We start from the raw sequence: 9,211 nt of genomic DNA, 5'->3' as shown, positions 1-9,211 counted from the left end.
TTCTTCTTTATGTTCTTCTGTTTCTGCTTGTAGGAAAGATATGAAATTTGGCACACTGATAGAGGACCTCATCAACATTAACCATAGCAAATTTAGAGTCTTTAACTCAAACTCTATAGCACCACCACTTGTCCAAGATTTCACTCATATTTAAGCTAATAACATTTGAACCGTAAGCCATAGAATGAAAAGTCTTTTTTCGCAGAATCCTTGGGTCATATCGAAATTAATGAAGTCCAAAATTTGTTAAATAAGGTTTACGTTTTCTATTTTTAATAGTTCATAAAACCTACTTTTTTAAACTCGTCCTGGGCAGTTTGTCTGATTTTTTGCCAAAATTGGCTTAGATAATCTTCAGACCCTGGTGGCAAAAAGTTGTGCAAATAAAGTTGATTAGTCAAACCATTCTCGAATAACGTGCAAACGAATTCTACGAAAAACCCTCAAAAATGGATGTGAGGCTATATCTCCGCAATGGTTTGGCGTGTTTTATAACAAGCATGACCTGAGGCTACCTGCAGTGTTTTGGTGCAGTGCCACGTAGTGGTCAGGAGATGTAAAAAATGCATATGGTTTTAGCTGGTCTCCCAGCCTGGTCAAAATCTCTAAAACCAGCCTGCTGACCAGCTAAAACCAGGCTAGTTGACCAGCTAAACCAGCCAACCAGCCAACCAGCCAACCAGCCTGGGCTGGTTTTAAATGTTTTTTTTTTCACCAGGGGTATCGTTACAAAACTTGGTATGAGCTATTATACTAATGCCCAATTGACAAAATTTTGATAGTAAGTGGCAAGAAACTGCAGAAAAAGTCAGCAATCAGCTATTGTTTTTCTCCTTATATATATAAAAAATGTTTGTAACTCCAAAACAAAATTTGATATTTTCTCCAAATTTGCATGGCCACACTCTAAGGACACACAAAACATTTGGTGGAATTTTGCCTGTTGGTTGCGCTATAATTAAACAAAACATGGAATTGCCATTGACTTCAATAGAGTATTCTGATAGGAAATGCTACATTTTACGAAATGCATTGGTGTACCATTACAAAACTTTGTATACACCATTGATTCCATGACCTGAAAGTACTCCAAAGGTTTTGAGACAGTGCCACATTGTGGTCAAAAGTGATAAGCCATTAAATCATATTAGTAGTAGTTCTATGCTCCATGCCATGCTTGCATCCAGCTCGTGACGGCCAGAGATGGTTGGCTCCTCCCACATGTCCAGAATCACGGATTGGTCATCTGTCTCAAGCGCCACTGGTTGTCCCTCTGCTCAGGACGCTCTCTGACAGCAAAATGGATATTCCATTTGAGGAGTTGTTGCAAAACTGCAAGTACACACTGGTTAAATAGAAAATGATTTGAGAGAATTTAAATGTCGTTATTTTACCCAGGTTAAGGACAGATGAAACGCCGTGTAACCCGTTTTACTTTCCATATGTAAAGTACAACAACAATTGTTGTCCATTAAACATTTTTGAAAGGTACAGATCAGGGGAGCGTTTCCCAAAAGCATCGTTAGCTAGCATATATGCTCGCAAGTTCTGTTGAATTCTGTTGGGAAACGCACCGTCCAAAAGGAGTGACAATGGCTGAAAATAATAGACATGCATTATTTTCTAAAACGTTTCAAGCAAACATGTTTTAAATGACGCGTTACTGCTGTTTACAACGCTCGATGACGGATTTTAATAGAATTTTTAACCAAAAAAAAAAAAAAAAAGATTGGTATTCTGCTTGTTTCCTCTTATTAAGCTGAAAATCTTTATGGTATGGATCGGATAGGGAAGTGAAGGGTTGTTCCTTGACGGTTCCGGGAAAAGATTCAAAGCTTCAAGAGTCAGTGTCGAAAACAGCGCTATCTGGTGGCGACGCGTCCGATGTACAACATCTGTTAAATCTTATCTCTGCCAAACATTAAGCCATTTATTTATGTTGCCACGTTATTTTTGTTATTAATGCATATCACATGCCTGCAGTGCATTTTACTTTCATAAGCATACTTGGATATTTTTTTTAGGTATCAGCTGTTGTTGGACCGCTTATGTTTATTATTTTTTTCTGTTTTCAGTGACACTGAGTTCTACTGACACTGACATTCAGGCTCCTCTTGTCAATCAACCAGCAGCATCCACCATCAGCAGCGGTATGTTCCATATTCATCATTAACCTTAATTACTAACCTCATCTGACATTGTTAAATAAAATTAACCATATAACACTGCACACAAGTGCATCTGTTTTCTAGTCCACAAGTAATTGCAATTGTCTGATCATTTCAGTGTGTAATGGAGAAAAGAAAGATAAGGAAAGATGTTCACATGTAGATATTTTTTAATTTTCCAAACGTTATAATTCTCCACAGGGAGCCTTTCTGCATCTGTACCGCTGTCACAACCTAGCATGAAGAAGTCTTGGCATGAAAACATCACTCAGGACCTGAGAAATCATCTAGTGCACAAGCTGTGAGTTCAAGAGGAACTGTCTCTTATTATAATGGGTGCCATTTTTTTTTTGCACTTTCTCTGCAAACTCTTGAATGCTCTTTTAGGGTTCAAGCCATATTCCCTGTTCCAAACCCTGCAGCGCTGCAGGACAAACGCTTGGAGAACTTGGTTGTTTACGCTTGTAAAGTCGAAGGGGACTTTTATGAGTCTGCCAACAGCAGGGTAAGCCACACAAGTTTTTTATGCTACATTTCAGTCAGGTTTATTATTTTTGGCCTTTATGTACACTAGAAAAGCCTGATTTTATGATGCCTCAACCTTATTTTTGTTTTTATACCCAAATGTCTTGTGTTCAGGATGAATATTATCACTTACTGGCTGACAAGATCTATAAAATCCTAAAGGAACTAGATGAGAGGAGAAGGTCCAAACTGTCAGAGCCACTCACAAACACTCAGGATCCTTAACAAACAGGACCTGAACAAGCCATTGGCCAAGTTCTTTTTTTTTTTTTTTTCGACCAGGTCATGTGTCGGGTAGACTGTGGAAGGACTAAGGGACCTCATTTGTGTTTATAATAAGCCATATGTGCAGCTTTATAAAAGTGAACATGCATCTGTGTTCTTGTTGATTTGTTATTTCCATGTTTATTTCATAGTTTTTCTGTGGCCCTCCAGGAATTGAGTTTGAGACCACTGGGGTAGAGGCATAAGAGAGAAGCTGGGTTTCCATACAAGCATAAAGCCACCTTTTCACCTTTTTTAAACCCACTTTTTACGAGTTAAGTGTTTCCATCACTCATTTCTGCAATATTCCAAAATGCGCATAAAAAATAGGGTGATGGAAGCATGTCTTCATCCAAAGGTTGTCAGTGTCACAGGATGATGTTGTAAAGGGGTAATTCTCAGTGGTCTTTGCTTGATATAATAACACTGTGCTGAATTTGTGCTGCTCAAATGAAGAAAGAGCATTAAAGGAACCATATGTAAGAAATTTATGTCAGTTAATCATAAAATGGCCCTGAAATGTCACTAGACATTAAGAAATCATGTTCATTTCAAATACTTATATCACTGACAACAGTGGTCTGGCCAGGATATTGTCATTTAAAAGTGAGAGTTGCAGCCCACAACTGATGTTATTGTTGTCGTTTTGTGTTTTGGTCTGAGGCTCCACCCTCCAGCGATCTACCAATCACGAAGTCAGTAGAGTTTCGTGAGACGGGTTGCCAGCTCTGTTACAGCTGCGGCTATACTAACGTGTCGGATTAAACATGTATAACGTTACGAAACGAAAAAGACCTCGTTTTGAAACCGAAATACGTTGTGACAAAGTCCGAAATAAAACAAGGATTGGTATAGGATATGCCTTTGAAAGATGGAGACGGCTGAAAACGGAGAAGAATTTGAAGACAGATGCTTTCGTTGGTAATTTTTTCCTGAACAGGTAAGATTCATCTATGTTTGGCTAACTTTGCTTCAGTACTCAGTGGATTTTCCGCGGTCGGCCGAGCTAAATGCGTTCATAAAAAGCTTTATATCGCACCACTAGCAGGGTATGAAAACAATCTATGTTCCGACTGAGATGTGGTATTACAGTACATCTTTGCGAAATATTTGGCTAATCGCCATCTGTAAATTTTTGCGATACATAATTACTTCGCAAAACATCTCTTGTGAAGCATAAACATAATTAACAGAAGAAAAACAAATTACTGTGTGTCACTTGCCGTTGGAAGCTCCTTATTGCAGCCTACTCCTGCAGCTTAGCTGGCAACCTCGAGTCAGGGGGGAGCGGGAGGGGAAACACCATTCTACAGTATTTTGAATGTGATTGCAGTACCAGTTTTGGCCACAATCCTACATACGGTTCCTTTAAAGAAGTTCACTTTCAGTACAAAAAAATTACAGATCATTTACTCACTAGATAAGACCCTTCTTCATTGGCTGGGATGGTTTAGAGCCATTTGAAGCTGCATTTAAACTGCATTTTGGAAGTTCAAACTCATGGGCACCATAGGAGTCCACTTTATGGAGAGAAATCCTGAAATGTTTTCCCCCCAAAACATAATGTCTTTACAACTGAAGAAAGAAATGCATGAACATCTTGGATGACAAGGGGGTGAGTAAATGATCTGTAAATTTTTGTTCTGGAAGTGAACTTCTCTTTTAAGAAAGCTGCAACTGACATTATTGAATAAACTAATTTAGTTCTGGTTTAATTTACAATCACAATTCCTCTGTGCTAAACTGACATGACAAAGTTGACTGGTTTTGGATTTCAGAAAAGGCTCATATGTTTAGACGTATCTTCTGATGGCTGTTCATTTTTCTGTAATCCTTTACTATTGTGTCACTTCTGGTATTGTTTAAATGTTATTGTTTCTAATAAAATTATTAAAACCAAATGCATCCTCTATGCAGTGGAAAAAAATAGTATGAAACACAGCATGTTCATTTACAGTACATGCAATTTTGCAGTACATTTCTCTGTTTTTCTGTGAGTATATTTCTCTGTGAAGTTATTTTCCTGTTCCAATATACAGTGCCACTAGGAAACATAGGCCTATTTATATTTCAACATTTTAAGCCTGTATTTTAAAGTTTGAGGAAAAATGTCTGACTGAAAACTTCTCATATTGTCATGAAAATCATGTCCTCTAAATCTTTTTTTAATCAAGTTTAGATTTATCAAACAAAATGCAACACTGTAATTTAAATCCAATAATATTAGTTTCTCCCTTTACAGATTTAATTTACTTCATAATGAGAGTTTATCTGAACAAGTTGTTGTTTGGAAGATCTCTTTAAAACAGGTTTAATGCTGACTTCATGCACTGGATTGTTCTCTTACAAACCTGAATTTGAAGGTGAAATATTGACTTGCTTATTTTTATTAAAATTGTGTCTGTAATTTCAGTAATATCTTGATTTCTCTTTATGTTGATTTGGACAAGACACTCAATTAATTGTTCAATTTAAATCTATGCAAACTGTTGGGCTTAACTCAACTTTGATCTAAGCTTCTGTGCTTATATTTATTATTTTTATTTTTTTTTAAGCATGTGATATATGCTAGTGATGTTAGACCAGGTGCAAGATCTGGCTGCAATGCCCACCACGAGGGAGAAAGCCATGGACAGTGAGATCGCTGAAAGGAGCTCTGCCCTCTGCACCATGGCTGAGGTTTCTACACTTTATTTAGAACTTAAAGATTAAGAGAAGTTAGAGAAGACAAGCGTTCAGTACAGTACAGAGATGGATCAGTACAAAAAGAATCACTGTACAAATATGGCAAAGTCAGGAACACCATACTAGTCCAAATGTAAAAATAATCAGTTTGTTGATATTTGAGACATGTGCATTAAAAGTTCAGTTTAAAAGTTGTCTAGCAGTGAATGGACAAGCCAGTGTCTCTTGAGACCAGAGTATAAATTCACAGAGGTCTATATTTGGTAAATATGGGCCTTGGAAGAGGTTATGAGTTTATTGGGCTTTGGCTACAGTAGGTAGTTCTGGTGTGGATAAACAGCCATGCATGTCACATTCTGCAGGCTGAAAGAAGAATCTGTGCTAGAAACAACCAGCCGCAGTGACCTTATGAATGGAAATCAGAAAGACAGAGGCCGAAGATTTAATGCATTAGGACAAATGTAATATACTTCTTTTTATTATTGTTTAGATTATACTTCAGGAGATTAAGATAACAAAAACACATTTCCTCATTTTGCTTTTAGAACTGGAGAGAGTAAGCTTCTTAACTCAATTTGTCTTTTTGATCATATTGTGTCATTTTATCAGTCTATTTAAATGACACAATGACCACAAACAGAAGTGACATTTCGAGCTCATCTCTGTGTTGTGCTGATGTAGAGTTCAGATGATATTTTGTCTGATCAGAGAGCAGTTGTACAGTGTTCAGGCCAGTGTTTCCTTAGCTCTGTGTTCATGTAATAATACATCCATGTGATGAAGGGAAACACAGTGATTCCCACAGCAGTGCAGATCCTCACAGAGCCCACAGAACTCCTACACAACCAAACACACACATTCATGATCGTAATACAGCTGAAAAAAAACATTCATACTGAGTCGCAGTCATCAGAAAAGCATTATGGATGTTAAAATCATACAATGATGCATTCACCTTCCTGAATGTCGACACAACAGCAGCCAGAAAACTGTCAACATGAGTCCACCACATTCCCTAAAAGCAACAATTATGCAACGAATAAAATAAAGCAGTTTTATTCCAATTATGTAATGGAACATTGGTTCAAACTCCTCTCAATGGTTGTTACCTTCCTTCCTCTTGCTGGAAAAAGTCTTCAATTCCCTCTTTATAAAGTTTCCAGCCCAGAATGACTCCAAACGTAGAGGCTACAAGCACATGCAGATCAGCCATTCTCCTCCATAATAATGACTCTGGAAAAGTTATAACATAACACATTTATTTATAACTCTAAATTCTACCATAATCTCTTTTATGGCCACCACAAAGTGGGATTTTGCATGTAGACTAAAACTCAAGTCTTGTGTCTTCTGAATATACTGTTTTCACACACTAGTCTTTTTTAATGCATATAATTCATGAGGCAAACAAATATATAATTTACTTTTACATATTTGATATATCAGACAATAGCAAAGTCCAATTTAAAAAACTATTTTTTATGTATTTCTCCTCCACTAGATGTCAGCATCGCGTCTCATTTTGATTCATGAAAAACTTCACTTTCTTACCTGTTATTTGTGGTTGACAGCAAAGCAAAAAACACAATCCAGCTGGAATAGCATAACCAATCTGCAGAAACAAACACAAAATAATATAAAGGAGCATATATACGTTTTGCAAAGGCAGAAATGGTTCTCATTTGAGGTTAAAGTGAGTTTCACCATCCACAAAGCAGCATCCGGATCATTTATCTAAACATAAACAAACAAATCAGCAGTTAATCATCACTTATGTATATAAATAAGTGCTTCATTTGATGGCCATCGCTCATTCAGTGTGTGCAAAAAAAATCTAAAAAGTAACATTTAACGTTACCTGCACGTAAGTTGCCAGCGAGAAAAACACTGACATGAATAAATTACAAACTCTCCAGATGATCTCAGAGAACGGGACACTCATCTTGTTCGTCATTTGGACTCCTGTGCATTTATACTAAGTTTAACAACATTTCTCTTAAACGAAAACGCACTGGACTTTATAACTGTCCTGGTTTCCGGATATGACGGCCCGCGGGACAGAGCTAAGCATTGTGGGAAATGAAGTTCACGACACTGTTAGATTCATTAAATCATTTAACAACGCAAAAGGCTATGAATCAATAAATAAATGAATAAAAATGAATAAATGAATCAACCATTTGGATTAATATCCTTATTATTTTACTGTAAAAGTTGTCACATGGAAACACACTTTGTTGTTTAAAATGATTTATGTTATTTTTTGTTTTTTTTGTTTACTCTGTATTGTTTCCATCTCACAATTCTATTCTATTCTATTCTATTCTATTCTATTCTATTCTATTCTATTCTATTTTTATTATTTGAATGTAAATATTGTCACATGAAAGCACATTTTGTTCTTTAAAACCATTTATTTTATTGTTTCCATCTCACGGTTGTATTCTATTCTATTCTATTCTATTCTATTCTTATTATTTTATTGTTAATGTTGTGTCACATGAAAGAACATTTTGTTCTTTAAAACAAATTATTTTTTACAATGTTTCATTGTTTACTCCGTATTGTTTTCATCTCACGATTCTATTTTTTCTATTCTATTCTATTCTATTCTATTCTATTCTATTCTATTCTATTCTATTCTATTCTATTCTATTCTGTTCTGTTCTTATTATTTTATTGTTACTGTTGTGTCACATGAAAGCACATTTTGTTCTTTAAACTAATTATTTTATTTTTCATTTCATTGTTTACACTGTACTGTTTCCATCTCACAATTCTATTCTATTCTATTCTATTCTATTCTATTCTATTCTATTCTATTCTATTCTATTCTATTCTATTCTATTCTTATTATTTTATTGTTAATGTTGTGTCACATGAAAGCACATTTTGTTCTTTAAAACTAATTATTTTATTTTTCATTTCATTGTTTACTCTGCACTTTTTTCATCTCATTATTCTATTCAATTCTATTGTATTTTATTTTCTATTCTATTCTGTTATATTCTATTCTTATTACTTTACTGTAAATGTGTCACATGGAATCACATTTTGTTCTTTATTTTTTATTGTTTACTCTGTACTGATCCCATTCCCATTCTGTTCTGTTCTTCTATTCTAATCTATTTATATTATTTTTACTCTAAATGCTTTGTCACGTGAAAACAATTTTTTTTTGTTTCATTGTTTACACTACTGTTTCCATCTGACAATGTTATTCTATTCTATTCTATTCTATTCTATTCTATTCTATTCTATTCTATTCTATTCTATTCTATTTTTATTATTTGAATGTAAATGTTGTCACATGAAAGCACATTATGATCTTTAAAACCATTTATTTTATTGTTTCCATCTCACAGTTCTATTCTATTCTATTCTATTCTATTCTATTCTATTATTCTTATTATTTTACTGTACATGTTGTGTCACACGAAATTTTGCTCCTTTAAATTATTTATTTTTCATTTTATTGTTTACTCTGTACTGTTTTCATCTCACGATTCTATTCTATTTTATTGTATTCTGTTATATTATATTCTTATTACTTTACTCTAAATGTGTCA

The 9,211-nt window shown here is 35.0% G+C and overlaps 2 protein-coding genes across 2 annotated transcripts; one reads left to right on the top strand and one right to left on the bottom strand.

Moving 5' to 3' along the window:
- Nucleotides 1-1,168: 1,168 nt before the first annotated feature.
- LOC141343682 (CREB-binding protein-like) lies at nucleotides 1,169-4,849 on the top strand. The gene is made up of 5 exons (XM_073848292.1): nucleotides 1,169-1,334; nucleotides 2,076-2,150; nucleotides 2,370-2,469; nucleotides 2,556-2,673; nucleotides 2,808-4,849. Exons 1-5 carry the CDS (start codon nucleotides 1,169-1,171, stop codon nucleotides 2,916-2,918), a joined length of 570 nt encoding a protein of 189 aa, XP_073704393.1. The 3' UTR covers nucleotides 2,919-4,849.
- A 1,234-nt stretch (nucleotides 4,850-6,083) lies between these two features.
- On the bottom strand, nucleotides 6,084-7,676 carry tmem220 (transmembrane protein 220). Its single transcript, XM_073848278.1, has 6 exons — nucleotides 7,501-7,676; nucleotides 7,347-7,376; nucleotides 7,194-7,254; nucleotides 6,752-6,875; nucleotides 6,598-6,657; nucleotides 6,084-6,479 (listed from the first exon to the last, which is right to left on the bottom strand). The coding sequence occupies exons 1-6, from the start codon at nucleotides 7,594-7,596 to the stop codon at nucleotides 6,347-6,349; spliced, it is 504 nt and encodes a 167-aa protein (XP_073704379.1). The 5' UTR covers nucleotides 7,597-7,676; the 3' UTR covers nucleotides 6,084-6,346.
- Between the last annotated feature and the right edge of the window lie 1,535 nt (nucleotides 7,677-9,211).

Source organism: Garra rufa, chromosome 1 (assembly GCF_049309525.1).
Source record: "Garra rufa chromosome 1, GarRuf1.0, whole genome shotgun sequence".
Lineage (NCBI taxonomy): Eukaryota > Metazoa > Chordata > Actinopteri > Cypriniformes > Cyprinidae > Garra > Garra rufa.
Note: the sequence above shows the minus strand (reverse complement) of the source record. Positions and strands in the feature narration are given on the sequence as shown.

Coding starts and splice junctions, on each gene's coding strand:
- tmem220 (XM_073848278.1), bottom strand. CDS start 7,596: ATGACGAACAAGATGAGTGTCCCGTTCTCTGAGATCATCTGGAGAGTT. Junction 6,876..7,193: donor CTGTCAACCACAAATAACAG/GTAAGAAAGTGA, acceptor TAACTTTTCCAG/AGTCATTATTATGGAGGAGA. Junction 6,480..6,597: donor TTGTGTCGACATTCAGGAAG/GTGAATGCATCA, acceptor TTGGTTGTGTAG/GAGTTCTGTGGGCTCTGTGA.
- LOC141343682 (XM_073848292.1), top strand. CDS start 1,169: ATGCCATGCTTGCATCCAGCTCGTGACGGCCAGAGATGGTTGGCTCCT. Junction 1,335..2,075: donor TGAGGAGTTGTTGCAAAACT/GCAAGTACACAC, acceptor TTCTGTTTTCAG/TGACACTGAGTTCTACTGAC. Junction 2,674..2,807: donor ATGAGTCTGCCAACAGCAGG/GTAAGCCACACA, acceptor TCTTGTGTTCAG/GATGAATATTATCACTTACT.